We start from the raw sequence: 26,940 nt of genomic DNA on the forward strand, positions 1-26,940 counted from the left end.
AAATGATATATTGAATTACATTAACTTACAGTCTTTCTATGGGCAGGCACATCATTTTTTTTTTTAACCTCACATACACAAACACGTCTTTACAAGGAACTTCCAAATATCATTAGACAGGTTTGGTTTTGCTTTAAGTTAAGGGGAGTTAAGAAGAGGAGTAAGGGAAAGGAGAAAAAAAAAAAAAAAAAAAAGAGTAAAACCTGCTCAAAATTGTGAGCTGAATTTTCTTTCCCTCAACATTTTGTCCATTCCATTGTTTCCCTTTTATGTATTAGGGTGTAATCCCACATAGTCCTGTATTTCACTCTAACCTTTTTTTTTTTTTTTTTTTGCACACATCAAAGGTGTTAACGTAACACAGCGCTTCAAATGAATTGAGCTCCTTACAAAAGCTGTCTGCCTTCACAAAACACCACCACAGAAACATATCACCCAGATTTACAGAATTCTTTCTATGTAATAGACCAGGAAGCTTTTACAAATGTTTATTCCCTCACAGCATGCCCTTAAGAAGAGAAATTAAGCACAAGGTATTTTCCACCACAGCATGTCTCATAATGTAAGGTATATTCAGTTTCAAAATTATCTTAATATGACAGAGAAAAGAGTCAGAAAAAAGTCTGTATTAACCTTTTGCATCAGTGTGGAGAACACCTAAGTAAATCACTGATCAGTAGACACGATCTGAGGTTAGAGAGTATAACCACCTGAACATGAGCATACAATGAATGTCACACTGCCACAAAAGAGCCAGTTGACATACAGGGTTGTGTCAACTGCAGACTCTAGTTTGTAAAAAATGCACCAGTACCCATTGTGTCCTACAAGCCTTGACAAGGTCCCAGTAAGAATCCCAGGTCCAGTTTTCAGCACAATCTGTCAAGAAAGATTGGCACCAAATGGAGGACATTTGGAATGAAGATAAGGTTTGGGAAACAAAGTGCGAGAGACGCATTACCTGCCCACACATAACAGGCTGCTACAAAAAGGAAAGGAGTAAACTGTTCTTCATGTTCATAGTAGACACAGCACAAAATAAGGGGCTGATACTGCAGAAAAGATTTAAGAAAGAAATTTAAGAAAAAGGAGACTTTCTGATGGCAGGGTTCTTCTGACTGCTGGTATGGCAAAATAAAGCCCCTATTGCCCCCAAATCCCAGATATTAATTTACGAATTGTAGGTCAGCAGGCCAGTGTCAGTAAAAAGGGGCTAAAGTGGTACAACTTCTTAACTAAACCTCTCAACAAATGCTGTTGATAATACAGATTGCATTTTTTAGCTGTTTTCGACACTTTATTGGTACCTACTATAGTAGGTTGGTTGCCTAAATGCCGCTGTGAATTTACTTCAAAATATATTAGTATCCTTTAATAATATAAGATACTTCAATTTCATATTTAAGAAACGTTAAGTGTCCCTATGAGATTTCATATTAGATACTATGTATGTAATGTATATATGTAATAATAATTACATCATGTAAGATTAATCTGATCCACCATTACATGCTTACCCAATATCTACATATTCACTCTTCCTTCCTTGTAATTTTTCTTCTTTTAAAGCTCAATAATTTTTAACCTGCCACTTTTTTATCAAACCAAACAGTTAAAAAAAATTCAATACACACTTCACATAGTATATACTTATTTCATAAATATTGACTGCTACGTGTTCTAAATTGTGTTCCAAACAACCAACTTAAAGCTTATAAAGAGCTCTTGCCATTTCAACTTTTGAGAGATGTCATCAGTCTTGACAACTGACTAATTTGGATCTGTAGCTACTGCTAGATGATTATATAAATTGTGATAAAGAGAGCTTTTTCCAATCTTCTAAAAAGTATTAAATTGTAGGACCTCTTTCTGACGTAGACTTTGCTATTTATCCACTGGTCTTAGATTCATGGTTCTGGAAGGCAAAGAAATATATTAGACTGGGAGATACCCTTCCTAATGACCTTCTGATGGATTGGGTAAAGCTGAAAATCTTCCACATTTATAGTAGACAGTCAATTTGTTAAAGAGCATTATTACAGTCAATGTAAATAGTTGAACAAGTTACCAGATAACGTTTTAATACAAGTCTTAAATTGTTTTATTTACATAGGACAAATTCTATTGGATTTTGCTTTAGGTAATTTGGAGCTGTATTTCTGCAAGGTAATAAAATTTCCTACTAGTTCATATAAACCTAATAGTTCATAGAAAACCTACCAGTTTGTACAAATGACTGAAGTGCACTGCTATTTACTGCATTTCCCTAAGTGTCAAACAAAAAGACTAGACATATCTATGGAGACCTTACAACATTTCATTCATTCAACTTCAGGAAAAAAGAAAATCCCATAATGTTGCTAAATTCCACAGAGTTTGTTAAAACAAAGATTTTAATGTTATGATATATCTACTGTGATGACAGAATGTGCTCTTTGCTGGTAAGTGTGGGCAGATTTCCAGGTTTATGTGTGCAGATTAACAAATGCAGATTAGCAGTGTTCTTTTATACTATATTGGAGCAGCTGCTGCATTATTCGGAGTACAAACTGTATTCCTTCAACAGCCAGTGCAGTTTTGTCCCCTTGTTGCTCTATGTACTACACAGAGCTGGTAGTGAAGCTCTCCTTATGTTTACATGACAGGCCCACACCTCCTGCTAAAAGCGGCTTGCTATTTTCCATAATAGGAAGAAAGCAGTGCTCTTAACCAAGTAACTGCCTGCTACAACCATGCAAGATTTTTAGCTTTCCCCTCCTATCCAGCAGAAGGATATTAAGATTTCTCTGAGCATAATTTAAATAAACTAACTGTTGAAGAAATACCTTCTAGGTAGTCTGTGAAGTAATTCATAGATTCTTCTTTTCTAAACAGCTTAGTTACTATGCTCCAAAATACACTTAACCTACCAGAAGTAAGACTATTCCTAAACATTTATTTATATGACCTTTTCACATATTTAAAGAGATACAAAGAAAGTTCACAGCAGCAAACCAACAGCCAAAAGCTGAACCGCACTAGCTGACAGTGCTGTTGAAACAGGAAAAAAAAAAATGTTCTTAAGCTGTTTAACAAAATAGTATTTCTTTCAAGGTTAATGAAAATACTTCCTGATCTGTTCAGAAAGCATTTTCTACATGGTATCTGGCATTCTTGACAGACTTTAATTTATGCCATCTTTCTTTCATAATTTATATCTCCTTTTAGCTGATTTTCCTTGTTGGGCTTCAGAAGTGGTTTTTTTTGGTCTGTTTTTCAGTTTTTTTTTTTTTTTAGTTAAGCCCCCACCCCGTTTTTCTCCCCCCCCCCCCAAGGTTAACAGTAGTGTAAGAAGGAACACTAAGAATCCAATCAGAAGCTCTTTGGTTCAAAACTTTAGTTTGCTCAAGGCAGAAGAATACCAACTATTTTTTTTTCAGCCCTCACAGCACTCTGTTTCCTAATTAGCAAGGGAGTGAACAAGACAGATGACAGTCAATAATGATGCACTGCTTTATTTTCTCATGAAAGGCATGGGACTGGACTTCGGGAGGTACTACCTTTTCTTGAAGTACACGTTCACTTTATGTCCTGTCATCATTTCAACTGCAGCAGTTTGGTTTATTTAGTATATTATGTATCTCGATTGGAAGATGTGCTGCCATATTCTCTCCTCATTTTAGTAAAAGATTAAATGTGATTGCCACAATTTTACATTAAAATAAACATGAGATAATGTGCTGCTATTTCTGAACATTGCCTACTACATTCATCAAGTGAAGGCAAATATAAGGCCAGTCCTGTACAGATCAGGGATTTCATGGTGGTTCTGAGAACACGCTTTCAATGCAATACAAGCACCACAGTCTGTTCAATAGCTCTGCACAACTGAAATAAATCCTACAAAGTTTGTTAAAAAGCACAATCAGATTTTGTTATTTTCCATGCAAGGATTCTTAGTGATACAAATTTGAAATGCCAGCTACATTGCTAGAACCCTGAGTAAGACCAATATCCCACATAGATTTTTGTACTGAAATTAAGGATGCAGGAAGAAGAAAAAAAATCACAAAAATTAAAGCTAGAGAAATTCAGTTTTCTTTTGTGGAGAGAGTTACAAACATGAAAGCAAGTGGAAGGGATCAGTTTTTTAGCACTAGAGTTGCTGGAAAGGACCAGCAAAGAATTCCTACTTTGTATTCTTTACAGACATAACTTTGGTGTCAGTAGCTCTGCTACCTTACGCATTAATTGCCGCACTTGGTGCACAAGTTGAGCAGACAGCGTTCCGGGAAAACCCCAAGGATGTTGCAGCAGACTTTGTGGTTACCTAAGTCTTCCACAAATTTCAGATACAGATATCTACATTATCTTTTGGAGTTAATTCCTACCTTTATTTGCAGACAGTCCTTGTTAAACAGATTTCAAAACTGATGCTCTAAGAATAACTGTCTATTTTCTCCCACAAGCGATCTTTCTAATAAATAATGGTCCTTTAATGCAATTTTTCTTTTCAGCTATTCGTAGGCTAAGATACATATGAATAAAAGTAAGCACAGAACAATTTAATCATGTAATTTTATTTCATCTGCAGTTTCTTTCGACTGGCTCAAAGAAACACAGAAGTGACTCAATTTGACTGCAGCCAAGCTAATAATTTACAGTGCAAAAGAATGGCATTAGTAGCAAATAATCAGTCATAGAGTTCAGTTTCAGAAAAGGCGCAGGCCTAGATTAAATACACTCTTCAGTCCCAGAAAATTACAGAAATAAAACAAACCCTAGTATGACTCACACTGATAACCTGTATTTGTTTTGCGCATGCTAAATTCTAGACAAACATACTGCAGAACACATCCCAAGTCACTGCTGCTATTTACATGACACAGAAAAAAGCATTTTCTACATACAAGACAAACATAATTAAAAACAAGCAGCAGGCAAAACAAAATCCCCAGGTTATGAGTCAACATAAGCGGCATGAAAAAAGCTAACAGGACACTAAGTTATAAGTTAAAAAGGTAAGAGCCGAATAAACTTTATGAAGAGTTATAGAAGTTACTGTGACCAAAGCGTGAACTGGCACCTTATCCTTGAGGGAGCTTGGTATCCATGTTGCTTTACTATGTCAAACAGATGTTTGTGCAATGCTGACTCAAGTGAGATGGTCTGACACAACAAGACCAGCAAAAATACTGCATCACTGTTTTCAAGAACCTTACAAGGAATGGTGCGAAGAGATGAGTCTGAAACCCAGTGCCTACAGCAGAAATTGAGCAAAAAATATGGAACATCTAAAGATTACATTATCCCAGCCCAAAGCCACAGCTGACTGGTTGTATGAGCCACATTAGACTAAACTCAGGTTCTGTTTCACCACTATATTTGCTTATTATTTTAATCTTCTGTGAAACATACTGCTATGCAAGATGCCTAAATATCACAAGCCAGTTAATAATAGAATCTGATGTTTTAACTAACAAATTATGGTATCTATGGGCTCAAGTCAAGTAACTGCAAATTCTTTTTACATGTCCTCATCTAACAAGTAGTTCACAATAGCACAGGAATGGAAACTTGTTACATCATGCCTAAAACCAGAAAAAAAATTCTTCAGGGCAGAAGCCACATCTTATTTCTTTGTTCCATGAAGTGTTTAGTACATTTTTTGTTGCCTTAGAGAGTTAAAGGCATTCTACAGCATGAAAATGCAGAGGCTGCAGCATGTAGCTGCAAGCTAACTGGGTGAGCTGCTGGAGTCCTTCGTCAAGGATAAATACTCCTCTGATGAGAGGGACTGTCATTTCAAATGAATGCAGTCTGTCAGAGAGACCAAAAATCTGGATTGCAGGATGAGTTAACCATATTGTCTGCCATCTTATCTAGAAAGAGATGCAGATTCTGGCTAAGAGCATAAAACCAGCACTATCAATCCCCCTTCCTTCCACGTACGTTTCTCTGGCTATGACTAACTTCGCAATTAGTTCTGCACAACAGAAAAGTAAAACTGGTGCAAAGGTCCCAGGAATTGCATCTACTCTCTTCTCAGGAGACTCACTTCAACCACCTCTACTCCAGGGCTGTGAAATGAGTACGCCTTGGCGGGTGGGCTACCATAGGTGTGATCCTAGAGCCTATCTTCCAGTTCAGCTGCTGAAAGAAATTGAGTTAATGCTCCGTGAGATGACTCACAACATAAACCAGAAGTGCAGTAACCGGGAGAAATACGGAGATATGTCTCAAAAGCATGCTCCTGATCACCACTAAAGAGCTAATACAGGCAAACCTAATTATACCTCAGTTATAGTCCAGATTTACAAACTGCTACAGAGAGAATTATCGCCAGACTTTCTCACAGAAGACATCTTCAAGGAAGAAGGTAATTTGCAGCTAAATGGATAAACAATTTGGATGATAGCACACTACTTTATATATTAAAAACCCATGCACATGAATTATGTCTCAAAATTAGGAAGGTAACAATTTTTAATTCTACTACCTATTATGGACTTATTGCTAGAGTTTTGCTAGAGCCTCTCATCCCCTTTGCATCTTGGCTGACAGTTGTGGAAGTGTACGGAGGATTTAAGCGTTTCTTGATTAATGACAGTACTTTTCAAAAATAATTATACATGGATGTAAGTTTAAGGTAGTTGCTCAGCTGGTTGACATTTTTCTGCAACAGTATTTTTCCAAATTAGATTTCAAATTTACACAAAAGTTACACTTTTTGATTGCATTATGCTTAGGACAGTTTTTATATTTTGCCGTATTGTGAAGATGATACAAAGAAATATTTGAAAGTATGGCATATTTTCCTGGAGATAGTATTTATATACAATGTATTGACTAACCTTTTTCTAGTTGCTAACTTTTATTTAAGAACTGAATATCTAAAATGGCAGGTTTTTTTTTTTTGTTTGCAGAAACCTTGCAAGGTAGTAACTTTTTTTGTAAGTCAGATGAAAATGCTCTATCAATATACAACAATAAGGGCAGGAAAATAGATTTTTGGTGCAAATCTGGTAATAGTCTGTAATGTTACTGTATCTGTACACCCCCCGACACACATTGGTTTTAAACAGCTATTTAAGATTTGACTTTATTACCCCTCAAGCTTGAAATTTAGTTGGTCTTGGCCCTGCCACATTAGAAAGGGGACTGGGCAGTACAGAAGTCCACAACTTGAGTAATTATGCAGCTTCAGTTTTCCTGCACAGTATCAGACAGCAAAAAACTAAGATGCTGATTCTTTATTCCTTTCCCCAAATGGCAGAAGTGCATTGCAGGAACCTAGGAGGGGGAAAGCATTTCTTAACTCCTCACTGAATCTGTTTATTCTTCCCTCCACTTCGGGCAAATTGAAAGAGATCACCAGTATATGAATACAAAATGGCCAGCCTGATTAAATATCAGAATTCTCATAAAAGAATTGGGCTTGTCAAATACATTATTCAGTTGATATAGAATTATTTGCATAATGCAGAAACTTGTCTAAAAGTCTCTTCCTGTAAGAACAGATACATATGTTTTTTTAAACACAAAGAGATCAAATATGTATATGAGAAAAAATATAAAAAAATCCAAATTACCTTCCTCTCATCTGACATTGAAGGTTTAAGTCAGTTTGGCTCATGAAATAAATGTGAAATTTAAAAAAGACAAATCAACATGGAAATATAAAAGTTAATCTTGACTTGAACAGTGATCTACGCATATTATATCTGGAAGCATTAAAACAAAATTATTGCATAATTATGAGAACCATGCTGAATTCTTAAGCTATTTGATTTCTATAGCCTGTCAAAATCTCACATACAATTTCTATATGGAAGTGCCTGCTTAAGACTGATTTTTTTTTTTTAATGCAATTGGAACTTGCCAACTGAAATATGTATCTTTGCTCATATTTTTGCAACTTAGCTTTCATAAACTTTTTAAGCATCAGGTAATTCCTTTTGTACTCCTGACCTGAAGTACAATTTTCAGGAGAAAAATACTCTGGTTCTTGGTTCAACACTGTTTCAATTCCAAGCTCTAGACTGTTTCTGCACTGTTTAAAGTCTAATGTAGCAGAGCTAAGATCTTATGAATTTCATCCTGGAGAGTGATAACATGGTACCAAAATAAAGGCAAGAGGATGATCCTATCAAATAAGAAGATTTAACAAAAATAAACATAGAATTAAGTTTTAATAGCTTGCAATACATGGAGAACAGAAATAGAGGTACCACAGAGTAGTTCTATAGCTCTATTGCAAGATGCAATCTCTCAGGAACAGACAGTTTCAAATACAACTTTTTAAATCAGAACAAGCCTAAAGAATAACCTAGCTTTCAATTTTACCAGAAAAACAAATATGAGACATGTGAACAAACCAAATATAAGAAAGACTAAAACAAACCAGGCTGCATATTGACTTCCCTACCCCTACACAGGGGAGGCTTTAACAGAAGCCTTTGCTCCTGCTACTATATGTTAGTTTCCTAAGTGCTTCTTCCCTAATCCGATTCCACTGGAGGAAACTAATTTTTATATATACGTACATACATGTATGTATATACAGATATACACATACAAACACAAAAATTTGCAGGTTCTCAAATTAGACAGTGATGCAGTCAAGTTAGTCATGACTAACAGGGAAACTACCATCTATCCTGACCCCAGTGCAAACAGAAACACATCCATTTCCTAGACTTTTCAAAGACTTTGATATAGAAGGTGCTTCCTAGAAAAAGGTTCAGTTACAGCTATCTAAGAAACAGAGAAGGCCAAAATTTGACATGCCTGCTTTATTAAGTAGTCACATGCAAAGTAAATCAACAATTAATCACCACAGTCATCACTGCTACAGAGAGTACAAGGAATTCCAAGTCTGTTGACGACAGCTACATGCGTTATAAAGCCCAAGTAAAATTAAAAAATTCTATACTCAAATCTTTTTCCATAGTTTCATTTTATATTATAACTCACCCCTTTCCAGCTATAGAAACACAGTACATCTGAGCAGATAACAATAAATGTCCTCTAACAAACACCAACATCTTCCCGCTATTTATGGTGAAGACAGGCTAGCAAAGAGAAAAACTACCATACTATTTTCTATTAAATTACTCAGAATTAGATTGAGCATAGGTTTAACACAATCTGGTGTACCAGAAGAACGTATGAGTTAATTACATATGCAAACTTTCTGTTCTACATAACTGAAAAAGAAAAATCATTCCATGCTCTGAAACAGGATATATATCTTACTTTGTAAGACTTGTAGAAACTGTGACATATGGAACACTAAGAAAAGGTACTGGAAGACATCAAGGGGATAATTTTAAGACTGTCAATACTGCAACAGCCAGATTTGAAATTCTCTGCCAACTTTGCCAATTGTATAATAAGGAAAAAAGTTGAGACTTCCCAATTAAAATGTAGCATTGCTGCTAGGAACTTGCACAGGGACATGAGCATGGCGTGACAAATTAAAACTCTTGGGCTCAGAATATTAGTATTGAGAGTACAGTTTCACAGCCATTTCTTCGGTAGCAATTGTTTTAGACATGGCTGCCCTTCTGCCCAAGCCAGTTGTGTTTCCACTCCAGTGTTCCCTCTCAGCGTCACAGCCCAGCTGCTTGTGAACTAACTCAACAGCATCGGTACACTCATCTGTTGCTGCTACTGGAGTGGGGACAAGGGACCTGGGCAGAGTAGGAATCTGGGAATGTCAACTGTTATGACACTGATGCTGGACTATATCTAAACAACACAGGAAAGGAAGACAAAAAACACCCACTCAAGCACAGGGGAAATGCAAAATTGCTATTGAAATGCATTTTAAGCAACATTAATTACTGAATTAAAAACCAGCAAATCAAACTAGAGAATACTGACACATTTTCTCAACTGACAACTCTGAAAAGAGATGCCTCTTACAACTACTCTAGAAAGGGATCAAATGAAAAAAATTAAATGGGAAAACCATAGGCTCATAAATGCAAGTCAGTAACCTCATCTTCCTTCAGAGACAAGAACAGAATTAAGTTCTACAAAAACATGAACAGTCAGGAAGTTTGTTTCTTAACCTCTTAAATGCTTTGACTTCTATGAATATTATAAACACTTACTCCTAAACCACCCATGACTGTTGCAAGTGTCCTGTAAATTTTGTATCACTTGAGTATGTCTTTTATTTGCTATCCACAGCTGCTTTTACTAAAATGCCACTTGTTCTTTGCTGAGCTCTCCTTTTTAAAAAGGATATCAAGATCAAACAAAGAGACTGGCAAAATTTCAAGATATCTGCATTCACTGATCACAGCTTAGTCATAAGGAAAAAGTGTCTTGACTAGTTTTATTCCTATTGTTGAAATATTTGTAACTTCAGATCTTAAGCATTCTATGAGCAGGAAAGAATTTTTAAATAAAAAATAAAAACAAAGTGGATGTAAAGAATTTAGTCTTCGTATCACAGGAACTCACTACTGCCACTTCTAAAAAAAATTTGTGCAAACTAAGAGGCCTGATACTTCTTGGCAATAGTGCCTGGAATAAATAATTACTAATTAGTAGCTTTGATGTCACACCTGTAAAGCTTCTGCAACTTATCAGCTGATATCAAATGATCAAATAAGAGAGACTCTCGAGTCATATTCTGCTAAAACTTGTTAGTCCTCTTACACGTTAGTAAACACAAGTTGCTAATAAGCTGATGGTAAAAACATAGCTGTATTAATTTTCACACACCTCCATTCTAGCAGCAGCTACAGGTCACTAACCGTAAAAGTATCAAAGAACTTAAAATAGAGCAGTTAGCCAACTCCAGAGGGTAGATCCAAACAAAAACAACCCTGGGAAAACTAGACTGTGAAGTCTAGATTCAGCTAATGGATGACAGAAAATTGATAGAAGTCGTTTCTCTGTTAGACATTTTATTCCCCGTGTCCAATGTATTCTAATCTGAAAAGACCAGATTGTGCCATAAATACCTCCAAGTATAGTAGGAACATTACTTCCATTAGTATCACAATAAAATTTGCTCGTGATTTCAAATGAGCAAGCTTAAGTTCTGTATTAGAATGGAAGTTAACTCAACCTTTGTAGTCTCATACTTTATGTTTACTTAATTTATTTTCTATATCAAATATTAAGCAATTAAAAAGGTGAAAATAATTTTAAATACTTCACTTCAAATATAGTTGAACCTTATCCTATCATACTGCAATTTTATAAAGAACCTAGAGGAAAGAAATGGCCATATTTAGCCATACTTTTCACAGACAATTTTTTTTTTTATTCAGCTCCAATCAAGGAAGAAAATCCACAACTTAGGAGCTTAGTAACAGAATCATTCATCTGTTGAACTAATGTTTTAATTAGCAGTTGTATAAAGGACAGACATATTATTAAAAGTCTCCAGGAAAGAATATACCATTGTTGCGTGTTTTACATTGACTTAATATGTAACTAGTGACTATTGAATGTTATTAGGTTGAATTGCCTGTATCATCAAAACCTTCGGGTTTTTTTAAGCTTTTAACCAAAGATTTCTATAAGGATGGAAAAAAAATCTATTTTCAAACCACTTTTCCAACACAGAAATATTCACTGACAGTCAGTGCTGTAAAACTGAAATTAAAGTGATCATATTGTCACTGCTATATTTAAAAACGTAACACTTGAACTAAGTAGAATGATAGGCCTTTTCAAGCATTAGTACAGAAGAAATACACCTGCAATGACAGCTATGAGGAGACCGAAAAAACAAACCAAAACAATCATAAGCCTCCCAGTAATGAATCACATTTAACTCTTGAGAAAAATAGTTCAACATAATGATGCATGTTAAAAGATAGATATGTAGTTATTGGGAGTACACAGAAGAATAGAAGAAACATAACATACAAGCTTTAAACACTCACCATCTGAATTGGTTTTTTGTGAAGATCTCGTTCAGTCACCAACTTTTCTTGGTCAGTGACATAAAGGCCTTTTTGTGCCAGGGCTTGTATAACAGCATCATGACCTAAAAGTGGTTTTGCAGCATCACTCTTGAGAATAAGGCTCCCAGCACGACAGTAGAGTTCTGCAGACAGCAGCAAGTTAACAACAGGTGGTTTAATGTGCTCCTGGTCATACTGGTCTGTGTAAAACGGTTCTCGTAGTTCTTCTGGAACATTTTCTACAAAGGAAAAAAAAAAAAACACAACCAAAACATTAGTCAGTATCAGAAAGGATAGATATAGTATTAGGGCTTTTGTTTATATGTATGAACTCAAAATTATGTTAAAGCAAGCATATTCAAGGGAAGGCCAAGGTCTTTACCAGTCATCACGATATAAAACACCAGGGAAAATTGCATACAAATGTATGCATTTGAACTATAAATAGAAACTTAAGAAAAATTCAAAGAGTGCCACACTGCAAAGGCCACGCCAGAAGGCCAACCTGCGGTTTACAGCATCATTACTTTAAAATTTCTTGGCTTCTCCAAATACATGCCCAAACATTCTCATTTCCTTTGGCATAACATTATATAGGTCAGACATATAAAGGCAGAACAACACACATTTAAACACAAACACTGTCTCTATTACAATAATAAAATGGAAATGGAACATTATATTTTAGCACAGAATAATTCGAGACAAAAAGGGAAACTTCCACTCAGCAGCCTTCTAGGTTTCATATATGAAAGAGAAATTTCATTATTATACTACCTATTTCAAAGGTCGTGCATCACAGAATGATGACAATCCAGCAGTTAAGCATAAATACATGGATGTTTTACTGGAATTAAAAGAATGGAAAAAGAGGAAAAAAAATATTATCAATTTCCTTCTGACAAAATACTGAATTCTTATTTGCCTATTTGTGTTACTGACTTCCCTAAAATTGTGGCTTTCCTCCTTTTTCAATGAACTGGCTTAGCACCTACGGAAAGTTATGCATGATTCTGTCAAGTTTATGCTGAGATTTTAACCCCAAAATCAGCATTCCAAGACAATCTAACAGTTTTTCCAAATATTTTACATAACACAATACAGGCAGACTATATTTATAATTGTCTACCACAAAAGTAATAGTTATAAATTAATTAAATATGGTACTAGATCAAATGAAATTAAATCACCAGTGAAGTGGAAAATAACTTAGACATGGTTTCAGACTTCACATTTCTAGACATATGCACTGCAAGACGCTCCATTTTCCCCTTGTAAGAATTTCAGTCTCCATTGTTGTAAAATTAGTTAAGCCAACAGCATTTATGGGATAAAGAGCATGTGATTCTTTCCCTGAGCCCGAATGGAAAAGCCTATTTAATTGCTACAAGGAAAAAAAGTGCGTTGGAAAACAGTGATGCAACTCTAGGTTCCTATCCCCTTTGCCTTCAGCTGGATAAATGGCTCAACAGACAAGGTTTGAAGCAGAGGGTGGAGTAAACAGCCCAATATGGGTGGAGCAGGAGAGAGAGAAAAAACAGAACATGCCATCACAGGATAATGACAGATTATCTTCTTCCTCGTACATATTCTATTGCAGTTCATGTGCTTCCATTATGGGCTTTGGAAGAAGAGCTAGCTGCCTTCTAGCTGTGAAAGGAGAAGATATGTATTATAGAGTGCAAAAAGGGAAAGAAATATTAACACATATTTTTTAAAATGTCACAAGGAGGGTAAAAAAGGATAAAATATCACTTCTGATTTGCCAATTCAGAATATCAAGGGGAATAGAGGTATAGTTTATAATCTGCTTAAACCAGGAGCCTAAATTTGGCTAGAAAGCTGACAGCTCTGCTTTAGAATACAGATCAAAATACACTGGTTTTGTGTGTATTTTACTAATAAATACAAAACTAATTTGCCCTTTAGAATACAAGCCTAATGCCTAACAACATTACTTTTTTACGAGATAATAATAAAACTACTAGCAAAAAATCTACCAATGTCAGGCAATGATACTTCCATTTTCTCTTGCCACTTCCCAGCCTCACTTACTGACTCTATAGAACTACAGTCATCCAATACTATAAAAAGCAATTATAATTAAAGAACTCTATGAGCTACTAGGTACTTGCTTCCCTAGGTATTATTTCCATCTATATAAATTCTACCTGTCCTTCTTTCTTTTCCCTGTTTTTCCCATACATTGTCTATTTAAATATTAAGCTCATTATTTCTGAAGTCCCTCATGATCCATCTCCACCTTGGTATCAGGAGCTCAATCCTCACCATGACTTATCCTCTGTAATTCCAAATGGCAACTTTTAAAGCATCTTAATGCTATTTCCTCAAGCTAGAGAGCATTAGAAAACATTTTTTGTAAATATTTCACAATGCACAGGCAGATTTTGCCTTTTTTGGGAAAAAAAAAACACCAACCCACAACGAAAAAACACACACCCTTTTTGAATCACATGGGAAGTTAGATGGGGTGGGGGGCAACAGGGAGGAAGAGATAAAGCCATTTGTAATTTCTTAGAAGACCTAAAGAAGCCTCATTCCGATATGAAAAAACACCTCTTGAGGCAGGAGCAGCTAGCTATGCACAAACAGAAGTCGCATACTCTGTAGTTTAGATTCACTGAAGACAATGACAGATTTCAAGTCTGAAAATTTGAGCCAAAAGAGAAATCCAAAGACAGTAAATAACAAACCCATCGCCTGTTGATGAGTAATTTCTGATCTTCTGTATCACAGAAACAGACCCTAAAGTGACAAGATAAGATGCAATAAATGCATTTATCATGGAAGAATGATATCCACTACTGGGGCTTCGTAACAAAAAAACCCAATACACTAACAAAAAAAACAGGATGATAACTAGCAAAGGCAAATAAACTTATTTATAAAGGATATTTCTGCTTCTGAAAAATACGGCAAAAGACAAAATGAGTTGTATGCCATTTCTTTTATTTCATTGGGGTTCACAAAAATAAATCTGGAATAGAAACTTATTGGTGTTCATAAAAATAAAACCGGAAAGGAAATTTATTAGAGAAATAGAATACAGAAACAAGGAGCTAGGAAGAGGAACTGTGACTACATACATATTCTGAATTTATAAAAACAAAACATGTTAAATCATACAAATAAGGAATCCCTGCTGCAACAAGATCAGAAGTCTTCACAAAAATTCCCATCAGAGTTCCCTTTGCACAGACAGAAACACATGTACTTTTCCCCATTTATAATGTATATCAAACTGTTTGATATCAGAATATATCTTGATAGAAGATTGAAACTGTGTTCTCATTTTTGTTACAGTTTAAAAAAAAAAAAAAAGCACAGCAGCTAGACATAGAGGAAACCCTTCCTGTTACTGATCTCAAAGTAACAGCCCTTCCAGAATCAGCATGCGTTGCCTCTGCAGTCCTGTGAAGGGGAATTTCAAGGCTACATCCAGTTCTCAGCAGATTACCTGAACAACCAACAGGGTCAAAAGCCTTTATTAACAATTCTGGCAGGATTGGAGATTGTTAAACAGCTCTGTTAGGCAGAGAAGAACCTTAACACTAATTCCCAATACATGCATTTTACCAGTCCCTTTCCTTTGCCCAGCTGACAAGAATCCTTCCAGATTAAACTCTGAAGTAAACAAACAGTTTTAAAATAAATATCTTGTTACACACACTGCCATAAAGTAACATTTGACCTTGAAATTTGTGGTAAAGTACAGCAATTATGTTAGTGAGATATATTGGGGACACTGAGTTCAGGGAATTGAGCACATGAAATATGGATGAGACCAAGGGAACTGGGTGTATTTCTGCTGGAGAGGCCCTGGGAGGATCTAACCACACTCTTTCAGCACCCAACAGGCAGGTTTCAGAAACGTGGACTTCACAATGCAGTGAAGTGACAAAAGGCAGCAGTCACCGGCTGCCGCAAGGGAAATTTCAACTCGATATAAGTAAAAAAATTCTTCACAGCGAGAGCAGCAGAGCAGAGGCACAGGTTGCCAGCTGCAAAACCACTATCTGCCAGGACTTTCAAAACTTGAGTGGACAAGGCCCTGAGAAACCTCTTCTAACATTGAAGCCAGCTCTTCTTGGAGCAGGAGATTAAACTAGGTGATCTCCAGAGACTGCTTTCACCCTATTTTTTTCCTAAAACTGTCAACAGGACCACAGGTTTCAATTTTGGAAATCTTTTCTTGGTATGGCTTTAAAAAAAAAAAGTTCGATATTTTGAATTTTGTAAATATTGAACTGTGAGAATAAATGAAGCTAATGTCCAAGTTCAACACACAGGGAAAACAACAAAATCCACGTTAGCCCAAAACAATAATGTAAAATTAAGAATCACGCTAACTTTAAAACAGTATTCAACATATCTTCGGGTAATTTTTCCATAAATTATAATGGACTCAGAAGTCCTGCAGATGCTCTCTTTAGAGAAGGAAAAAAAAAAAAAAGAACGGACTTATTCCAAGCTTTAAAGCAAACACAAGATTATTATTTCTCCCCACCATGAAACAGAATTGTAACTTAATTTTCCATGTAAACAGACCATTTTAAAGGGAAGAAATCATCTAAAAATAGTTCATGGTTACCAGCCCTACATTTACCTTTAAAAGCTCTTTTATAAACACAACTCTCTGCTCAGGTAAGTATGAATACTCCTTGGAGGATTGTATGAATTCCTCCTTTGGAAAAAATTACTTGTATTAATGTGAAAACTCTACACTTTCTTTAAACAGAAACTGGTTTTTTTGTAAAGTTTCCAGACTTCCATAGAGATGAATACAATCCTTTGAGTTACGCGACTACTGAGTTTTTCAAGTTTATAAGAGTGAACAATTCCAGATTTATGAATGTTTGCATTAAGGAAGTCCAAAAGCTTAGAAGTCTTTGTCAACAAGGTCTCTTTTTTTTTATTCCTGAGGATAATATAAACAAGTTAAAATATTTCACCATAGGCTTTCTAATTAAAATATATATCATTCTTGGGAGCCACAAGGCCACATTAAGCCTCAGCTTAGACAACTTCCATCTCTACAGGTTACTGACATCAATCAAAGACATTAAGGAAAAAAAACTATTTGTAGAAGACTTTGAGACTTAATACAGAATTATCTCATGAAAATTCTGACTAATACCTTTAACCACTTCATAGTGCAAGCCAGCAGATGAATTTATGCCAAATCTTAATGGACTCAATTACTTGACAGTTTTCTGCAGGACAGCAAAGGTATGCTTTTGCCATAAGGTAACAGTGTTAAGTTACTTCATTCAGACTCCCACTTGCCAACAAGGATTCTGGTGCCGCATTTGCCATTTGGGCACAAGAGAGCGGAGCTTGCGTGGAAGTCAATAGTCTGAGGACTAAGAACACGTCAGAGAAGCGTGATTTATATTATTTTGCTTTTGATTATTTTTTGTAGTTGCCTCAGTAGAAGAGGGAGTCGTTTCAATTTGCTGTTTTATTTAGGAGACACCTTCAAGAGCTCTGATGAGTACTCCAGTTCTGAGATTTACAGCAGGTTAGTAAGCAAACTGATGCTACTGAAAAAAGAAAAATCATGAAACAAGACTTTTAATCAGGAAATGGAAAACGAAATGAGACAATTGATATGAAAAAAGAATTTTTACTTTTTGGTTTGTTGAATCAGTCTGCCACTTACATTGTTCTTGGCTAGCAGGCAGTAGGTATACTTCTGCCTAGGGGCAAGTATCTGAACAGTCAACCTCTATAAATTTATGGCAGACTAATTTCAATATCATAATTCTTGACTTTGTCCACCTAACAAAGCTGAACTTGAGAGATTCTTTACCATCACAGAAGCACTATGAATAAACAGATCCTACCCTCCTGCCTCTAGATGCCTACCCTCCTATCCACTGTTTTGACCGGAGTTCTGCACTTACAAGGGATTCCTTATTAAAAAACAAAACAAAAACCCAAAAACAAAACCCCAAAACATCCAAGGAAAAAACATGCACAGGCTCAACCTTCATTGCCCACCCAGACTTCAGTTATTTTTTCAACACTGAGAATCACATAAGAAATGCTCTACTGGGTCACAGTAATTGTCTATCCTGTCCAATATTCTGTCTTCAGTAGCACAATAGGAAGCGCTACTCACAAAGCATACAGAATTTGTCTGGTAGGGGCATCTCCTATTAAAATGGGAAAGTTTAACATCTACTTTACTAAAACCTGCGTATTGATTCAGGTTTTGACAAACAAAAGAATGACTTAGAATTAACCCTGGCAATAAAGGGATCAATTCCTATTAGCATAAATGCCTTCAGAACTTATTTTGGGGAAAGGTAAGATATGAGAAATATAAAGATAATAGTATCGTTATAATCTCATCTCATCTCACTCAGCTAGCACCCTGATGACTGTTATAGTCAAGATATGATTTAAATAGCGTATGGAATAGGGCAAAAGATTGTTTCAGAAATGTAGAGATAAACACTTATTTCTTGAACTATTGTAAGATTTTGTTAAACCAAAGAAAACTTTTTGCCAGCCATAATTAGATAGACATGAGTTGACGTATCTGCTCTGTTGTCTGGCTTAGAGGTTCTCTTAGTTTAAGACGGCTTCTAATTGAAAAAAAGAAAACACACAAGAAACAGCTAGAACTGTACAACTCTTATGTTAGGCAAACAGATTTCAAACACTACATTTCAATTCCATAGGAAAAAGGTTTATTACTACCACCTGATCCAGTAATAATGTATTGTCCAAGGGAAAAAAAAAAGTGGTGGGGAGGGAAGAACTCTATTTTTCTAGTAAGATCTTGAAGGTGTTTCATTCCCAGACCCATTTTCCAGAATGATCAGCAAAAGCATTCATTCAGAGCCCTGGGTTTACTAAAGCAAGTAGTTAAAAGTTATTCATTTCAGGAATGGAAGTCCATCCAGTTTTGCTCTTTAAAGTCCATCAGCTAGCTGTAGAAATGAAATTATGTAACATCTCATATCAGAAATGTGAAAAGTTCCTGATTAACAGCATATAAATACTCTTCAAGTTCACATGAGAGCCACCTTTAAACATGGAGTCACTAAAGTAACCCAACAGATTACCCTAAATCATGGGGAGAGGGGGAGGAAGTTAAAACATATCTGCAGTAGTAACTGCAATGACAGTCAAAAAAATATAACAGGTAGAAGAAATATGTTTCTTCTCATCACCTGACATAGGTGAGCATTTGGCTACATGAAGTCATTGAAAGAACAATTATAAACTACCCCATCTGAGGTCTATCATGTCGTAAGAATACTGACAATTGTTAACTTACTAATTCACCTTCCTGTACTCTTGTACGTGCACAGTCTATAACCTCAGATGACTCTGCCAAACCTAATAGATCCAGAATCTCATACAATTTTATTTATTTACTTTAAAAAAAGTGATCTACAGTCAAACCATGTTTTAAATGTGTTCTACAGAAGAGTGTGATATGATCAACTCCTAAGTAGTCCACCTCAGTAAATGATTAGTCCAATAAATTGATTTTAGTAGGATTGACCAAAGTATCAATTTGTCCTATTTTAGAGAGGTGATGGAAAGGAATCTTTTTTTTTTTTTTTTTAAAAAAAAAAACCAACTTTCTCATAAGAATGTCAAACATTTGCTTTTATACTCCAACCTCTTGTGCAAGTTTTTGCTAGCTGCCATACTGGGTAAAAGTAAAGAAATTAGGTCTGCTAGGAAAAGATTAATAGATGTTCTGGCCTGCAACACCCAACATAACAGATGAGAGTATTTAGTTAAAATTTGTTTCTGTCAGATACACAATGTTCATTTCCTCCCTTCATGGTTCTACTGGCAACATCTGCAAACAGCAGTAAGACGCTGGATATGAATTCTGAAAATATTAATCATCAGGAGAAAGCTATTTTTAAGTTTCTTGGGTAGTGTTTAGTTGCAGATGATGCAATTTGTAATCTATTGCTTCAGACACCTATAAAGGATAAATTTAATGTTAAAAGGTGGATGGACTATTTTATTTTGACTGTAGAAAACACTCACAATGATATTTAGGACAAGCACTCAGATTTGTGCAGCATTTATTTAGTTTTTAGTTCATTCCTGTCAAAAAAACCCTCATGTTAAACCAGTGAAATTTATTACTGTAGCAGGATAATACGCTGTATGGATAGTAGAACAGCCACACATTTAACTTGACTTCAAAATTGTTCCCATAATTTTCTGAGAATCATACATGTCAGAGGTACTCTTAACTTAGTAACTCAAAATTGGATGCAAAGCTGTCTGAAAACAATTTTCCAACGGTACTCAGAGGTCTCCTATCTGAGTGGGGGAAGAACGTGTACTTCAAGGTTCAAGAATTAGTTTCAAGGTTCAAGAATTAGTATTTTCATTCATACTAGCTGAGGCTCTAGAGAAGCGATTCCAAGCTACAAAGAGACTGAAAGCATTTTGGAGGATGAAATTATAATTCAAGATGATTTTGATAAGTGGAAGAAGTGGTTTGAAAATAGGATGCAGTTATATAAGTATAGCTGCAAAGCAGGAACCTACAACTCTACAATTACAAGATGGGAACAACTGAGTAGGCAGCAGTTCTGCAGAGAAAGATATGGAGCTACAGTGAATCACAGACTGAATGAGTCAACAATTCTAGGCTGATGCAAAAATTACAAACATCATATTCTAGTGAATAAATGAGAGTATTCTAGGTTGGAATGATGAAGTAATTTTTCAAATCTACCCTGTATTGGTAAGGGTTTAGCTGGACCATTAGATGTAGATTTAAGCACAGAATTCATGCAGAACTGACCACAGAAAAAATACAGGGGGAAAAAACCGCCAAAACCCAAAACACAGAGTCCGAAAAAGCTTGACTTACAAAAATGAAGTTGAAAAAAGTCTGTTTTGTCTAAACAGCAGAACAGAGAGGAGACTCTTTTTATTATGCGGAAGGTGTTATAAAGAGGTAAGGCACCCAACATTCTCACATTCACCGGTAATAGGACAAGTAATGGGTTTACAGCGTAGCAAGAGACATCAAGATTATTATGCTGTTCTAACATGTAGAGATAAATAAGGATTCAAATTGACTAGCAGACATACCGTGGAATCTCTATAATTACAGATTTTCAAAAAACAGGCTAAACAAACATCTGTCAGGAATGATGTATATTGAGCTCAGCCTGTCTTTAGGATGGCGGATGGATAACAAGTTTTCCAGCCACATTTTCTCTGACTATAGTAGAGTGAGAAAAGAAAAATTTCACACTCCCAAAATAACGAAGTCCACTTCTGTGGTTTTAGAAATAAAAAGGACACAGAGCAACACAACATCAAGACCTTTTTTAAATTATTCCTATGAAGTAGGTCCCATTATACTTTTAAGTCGAAGCATATAATATCAATACAGTCCAATCACTTCTTTGGAAAGCAGTTTTTCTATACTGAAATGGTTAACTCCCAGCATTGGGAGTTAATGTTGAAATTTAGTGTTTGCAGATTTAATTTCTAAGGTCAAACATTCCCATTTTCATACTTCACACTTTTTGTTAATTTTTTCAGTTACTGTAAGTTGTGTTACTTAAATCATTTGATTATTACAAAACATTTAACCTGACCTGTCCTAACACCAATACATTTTCTTGCAGCAAAACATCAAGACACAAAATCCTATGCTCCCTCAACACTTCAATATGAATGCTGTCTTCAGTTAGTATTTCTTAAAAAATCCTTCATACAGAATGCCTTCAACATGAATGTTAGCATACTTTTACTCTCATGAGCCACCTTACTAATAAGACAACTTACTTTGACTTGCCTGTGTTGTGGGCCAGACTGTATTGTTGCAGCTTCACTGAGGACAACAGCAACGTACAACTGGTCTCTCAGTTTTTGGATGCAGATATCAATCATCAAACGCCACTACTAAATGTTAATAAACAGTACCTATTTCAAAGTCTTTTTTCAAGAGAGAATTCTCTTCACAACACCTAACCAAGCTCTATCCACAATTTTTATTGTATTATAATATGCTTTTAAGAAAGTGAAATATGCCCACTGAAAGATGTGCCAATTTGATATATAAAGATTTAGATTTCTTCAATGGATACACGCTTGCAACAACTCATGCTTTTCATTAATCAAAATGAATGGCATTAATTTATTTCAGAGAGGGTGGGGAAAAATCCTTCACTTCCCCTGTCCACTCAAGGAATTCCAACATTTCAGGGACAAAAAAAGAAATAAAATGTGGCATCCATAAACACACTAATCATCCTTTGTATTTCCTTTGTACAAATGCATATAGCAATAGGTAGAAGACATGACTGAGGTTGTGATCTACTCCAAAGAACTAAAACTAGTAATTTAACAAACCCAAACTTCCTTTCTTCTTGGAAAAGGTGAAGGTCACTACTTCTGTTTCACTCCAAGTACAAAGGAAGCATTTGTATTGCAGACATGCAAGTCCTGTATACTGCTTTTACCTACTTCAGACACAAACTCTTCTTTGAGGCTACTAGTGATATTAACCTAGTGGAAGAACTGTGAGATCAGAAAGACTACAATTGTGTATGTTTACCTCTCTTCCTACCATTACATTATGTATTATTTAGAGGGCAGATGGAGCTATTATCTCCTCTAATCACGTTTCATTTGTGCATCTCAGAACAACCACGTAATGCAGAGAAAGAGTAAAGGAATTTTGTTTGGATCGCACTTTCTATAGAAAAGTAGCAGAAAAGTACCCTGCAAGTTGCTGTACACATCCAATAGAAACTCAACCAATATAAACCAAGACATTTCAATCGCAGGCTGAGAATTCATCAAACTCCAGTAAAAAAAGGTTTTCAGGTTAGAATGCTGGGTTATATAATTGCACAAGCACTGTACACCCAGAATCCCACAAGTAGTGCCTATAGAACCAAGCTACCTAAAAAGATAATGATCTCTGAAAATCTTGAATCAAGTACTTCCAAGAATTTTCACTACTACTATTTTACCTCTCATGTCTGCATAGCTAATAAAGCCATATATAAAAATATTATATACTTGCCCAGATTTCATAAAGGAAAGTAAGCAGAGTTTATTGACAAATCTTTACATGGAAACAGTATTTTGAACGTTTTTCTTTCTAAAGGGATGAACATGCTTCAGGGTTACTGACCCTCCTGAAACTTCACTAGGTTCAACCACTTTGAAAGTAGCTTTTTTGGAAGCACCATGTCAAATATCACCAGTTCCCAGAGGCATCATAAAGGTACACCTATAACCCTGTTCAAATACATAACAACGCTCTGGCCCTAAATGCAAGAGTCGTAAAATTCCAGGAGGAACCTTTTCCTGTTATTCTACAAATAAAAATATTGACTGTTAATATCTAACTCACCTTTCAAAGAAAAACTCCACTTTTAATCCACAGAAAATTAAGTGATTAATATCCTACAGCTGTATTAAAAAAACCCCAGCTTGATAAATTTTCAAAATGCTTCCCTCAGAAGACCTCTGTAAGTCTGGTATTCCTCAAGGCCCAACAATATTTTAGGCATAGAATAATAAGTCTGGTATTCCTCAAGGCCCAGGTTTTCAAAGACAGAGCAGTAATGCCTTTTGGAGGCATTACAATCAATTCCATTTACGCTTACAAACAAGGAGAGCCTTCTGTATTGTGCAGGCCAAAACCTGGCATTAAACGCTCTTTTTCCTGAAACCGTTCTTACTGCTTAACCACTCAAATGGCTACAGGCTACTGTCACACATGTCAAAACTAACAACGCACATCCATTTCCACTGCAAGCCCCCAATTCAGCTTAAACAACGTCAGGAAAATTTTCGAGACAACAGACAAATATGGATTGCTGGTGTTTTTTCGCATTCTAGAAGTGTGACCCAGGGAATAAATAAAGCACAATTTACAGAGTTCAATTCCTCAAATGAAATTGTATTAGCTTCAATACACAAAAATTACTCACTAATGGAAACAGTGGTACTACTACAAAAAGATTACAGGTAATTACCAGAAAACCCCACAAGGTGTAAGGGAACCTAAAGATAAGGGTACCGACCAAAACCATTTCCTACGCACCTCCTGCCTCCCCTTCCCAGCTCCCCAAGGAAGGGCTTGCACGTCCTCAGGAGCCAAGTGACCAAGCAGGAACCAGCATCAAAGCAAGGGAAGAAGAAGACGCCACCTACCTGTCCCAAAGGCTTTGGCCACCAGCCAGGCGAGATTACAGGCGATTTTCGCTCGGGAGAAATCATAATGGTCAAAGGGTTTGATAGCAGGAACAATGAAAGTCTTCCTCATCTCCTTGGCGTCTGCGGCATCCCCCATCTTCTTACAGGACCCCTGGCAATTCGGAACTTACATGGTTCCTCCGCCTCCTCCTCCTCCCGCGGCCGGGAAAGACGTCCGTAAATACGCCGACAGCAGCTGAGGGCAGCGCTGAACCCAGCTGTCTGTAAAGGGCTAACGCCGCCTCCCGCCTTCCTTTACACAGGAATGTGGCAGAGCCCGAGTGTCCTCTTCTTCCTCCTCCTCCTCCTCGCTCTTTGTCTCAATTCACTCACGCCGCCGCCCCCCACCCTCCGAAAAACGGCCCCCGGCGGCCCCGGTCCCCCCTTCCCCGGGGAGACCCTCCGGCCAGGGCTGGGCGCCCCAGGCCGCCACGGCCGCCAGCCCCCCGGCCCGGGGCGGGAGCCGCCGGCAAGGCCCCCGCAACCGCAGCGCGCCGGGACGCGGCCCTTCCCGGCCCCGGCCCAGGCGCCGAGATGTCAAAACGCCGGGGACCAGCCCCAAAACGCTACGCTGCGCAGCCCGCCTCGCCTCGCCTCGCCTCGCCTCGCCTCGCCTCGCCTCGCCGGCGGCCTTGCAGCGGATCGGGAGCGGTGCCAGCTACCCCGCCACTGCCCCGCGCCCGGGCACTGCCCCGGCCGCCCCTCAGCAAGGCGACGCGCTCGCGCCTCCCCTCAGCAGCTGCCGCTGCGGTTTTCCACCCGCGGCTGCCGCACTGGATGGGCGAAACGCCACTGCGCATGCGCTAACGCCGCCACTGCCTCCCCGCTCGGGCGGGGCGGGGAGCGCGAGAGGGAGGGGCGGGGCGGGCCGCCCGTCGCCGCCGGGCGGTCACGTGGCCGCCCCCTCCCCACAGGGGGTTCTTGGCGCCGGGCCGGGTCCTCGCCGCGGGCGGGGTTGGTTGGGGTGGGTCTCGCTTCGGGCGGAGGGGCCTGAGGCAGCTCGGTCAGGCGCAGCCCAGCCTTAACCCCGTGGCAGCGGGAGAGAGGGGGGGACTGTTTCCCGCCGGTAAGGGGGCGCCTGGCGGTGCCCGGCTGTGGGGAAAAGGGCGGCGTCCCTCGGGTGTGGGGCCCACCCGCTGCCGGCGTCGCTGTTTTCCGCCGCAGGGCCGGGCGGGCCTTCCCGCGCGCAGCCGTTGGCCTTTTCCGGCGTCTTCTGGGAAGGTCGGGATTTGCCCCAGCACTGGGGCTACAACGGGTAAGGGGCGGCTGAGGAGCCGGCGGCCGCCTCGCTGCGGCGGAGCCCGGTGGGCCGGGGCCGCGCTGGCTGGAGCAGAGAGCGCTGCCGAGGAGGCGGGCTTCTCATCCCTCTCCTGTCTATTTGTTCCTCCTATTCTAAATTGCGTCTATATATAACTTCTCGAATGCTGGGATAGAAATATTACAGCGCCTTAAAATGGTTCAGGGCCTGGTCACGTAATAACAGGCAGTAGTAACAATTTGCCCTAGAGACCATCTGCTGTCTCGCTCACAGAGTACCTGGGCTGTTTTTGGAAATGTATGAGATGACTTCAACAGTGGCCTGTGTGGAAAGAAGTATTAGTCACAGTAGGAACTAGTAGCGGGGTGATTAATGACTTGCATTCAAACAGAATGGGATGAGTTACTTCTGAACTGCGGGTCTGAGGGCGGTGGCCGTGCTGGTGACCGGCCCTGCCACTCCTTTGCACGGGCACTGTGTAACTGGGTGGCCAGCAGTGCCAGGGGGGAGTAAATTGTGTTTTTTGGCAACAAATAGTTATTAGGTTGGTGTAATGTCGAAGTGTGCCCTCCGTCCCTGCCAGCCTCGATGCTCTAGCAGCTGTGTGGTGAGCCAGTTCAAGAAACTGATCTGGCCAAAATTAATAGTTTCTTTTTGTAGTTAGTTTTTTATCTGGCTGAGCTTTCTTGGGTCACTAAAGGACCACTCCTGACTTACAGTAATTATTAGCTAACCTGCCTCCCCTCCTTCCTCCCCCCTGCCCTTTGTGGTAATTTAGTGAGTGTCTTCCCAAACTGTTGCAGTGGAGCATGGCAGTCTGAGGTGCATTGGTTTTGGCGTTTTTTTTTAGCCTCACTGAGTCTGGAAAAGAATATATAGACATAGTCTTAGCATGGCCCTGTAAAGTTTCAAATAATATTTTATCCAGAGTGTTATTTCTTTGTGCTTAAAGTGGACTGTGAATTGATCTGGACAGAGATTTTCCATTGTTACATGGCTATGTATGCTTCTGGCACTTCATGTGCACAATGATACGAATATCGTTATTATGAGGCCATAGTGTATTTTACAGTTTTATTGACATGAATCTATATTTACTAGTAATGAGTAAACGAAAGGGTTGTGGAGGTCAACATTTGAAGACATTATTGCTGACTATCTCCCCATATGCTCTCTGAGATGGGATTCCCAGATTGTCATGCATACCACTCATAAGTGGTACATAGCTAGCTACAAAACTAGGAGCTGATGTTGGCAGTATTCAGCAGAAGGGAGGGGAGGATGAAAGTTTAGAAGTCCTTGCTTTAGCACACTTATGACTGAAATTCCCAGATCCTCTACAGCAGAAATAGGAATAATAATAATAGGAATAATAATGCTAAATTAACATACAGGTGTGTGTTGGGAAAATGTTCTCTATTCAGGAAGAGTATATGCTTAGTTTTCAGCAGTTAAAGTAAAACCTGTATTTGCACATTTCCTGAATTATTTTTTTGTATATACTTTGGAAATAAATTATATTAG

At 38.0% G+C, this 26,940-nt stretch overlaps 1 protein-coding gene across 5 annotated transcripts in view; it reads right to left on the reverse strand.

Moving 5' to 3' along the window:
- Positions 1-24,540, reverse strand: part of CAMSAP2 (calmodulin regulated spectrin associated protein family member 2) — a 95,531-nt gene extending 70,991 nt beyond the window's left edge. For 2 of the 5 annotated variants that reach the window (XM_075156519.1, XM_075156518.1), the window contains exons 1-2: positions 24,117-24,540; positions 11,895-12,154 (exon numbers count right to left, since the gene is read on the reverse strand). In XM_075156519.1, coding sequence (XP_075012620.1) covers positions 11,895-12,154; positions 24,117-24,255 — 399 coding nt within the window. In that variant the 5' untranslated portion in view covers positions 24,256-24,540. Of the gene's footprint in view, positions 1-11,894; positions 12,155-12,692; positions 12,763-24,116 lie in introns of all 5 variants that reach the window. The other 3 variants (XM_075156520.1, XM_075156522.1, XM_075156521.1) reach the window with 2 other exon arrangements.
- Between the last annotated feature and the right edge of the window lie 2,400 nt (positions 24,541-26,940).

The sequence above is a fragment of the Calonectris borealis genome, chromosome 8 (assembly GCF_964195595.1).
Source record: "Calonectris borealis chromosome 8, bCalBor7.hap1.2, whole genome shotgun sequence".
Taxonomy (NCBI): Eukaryota; Metazoa; Chordata; class Aves; order Procellariiformes; family Procellariidae; genus Calonectris; species Calonectris borealis.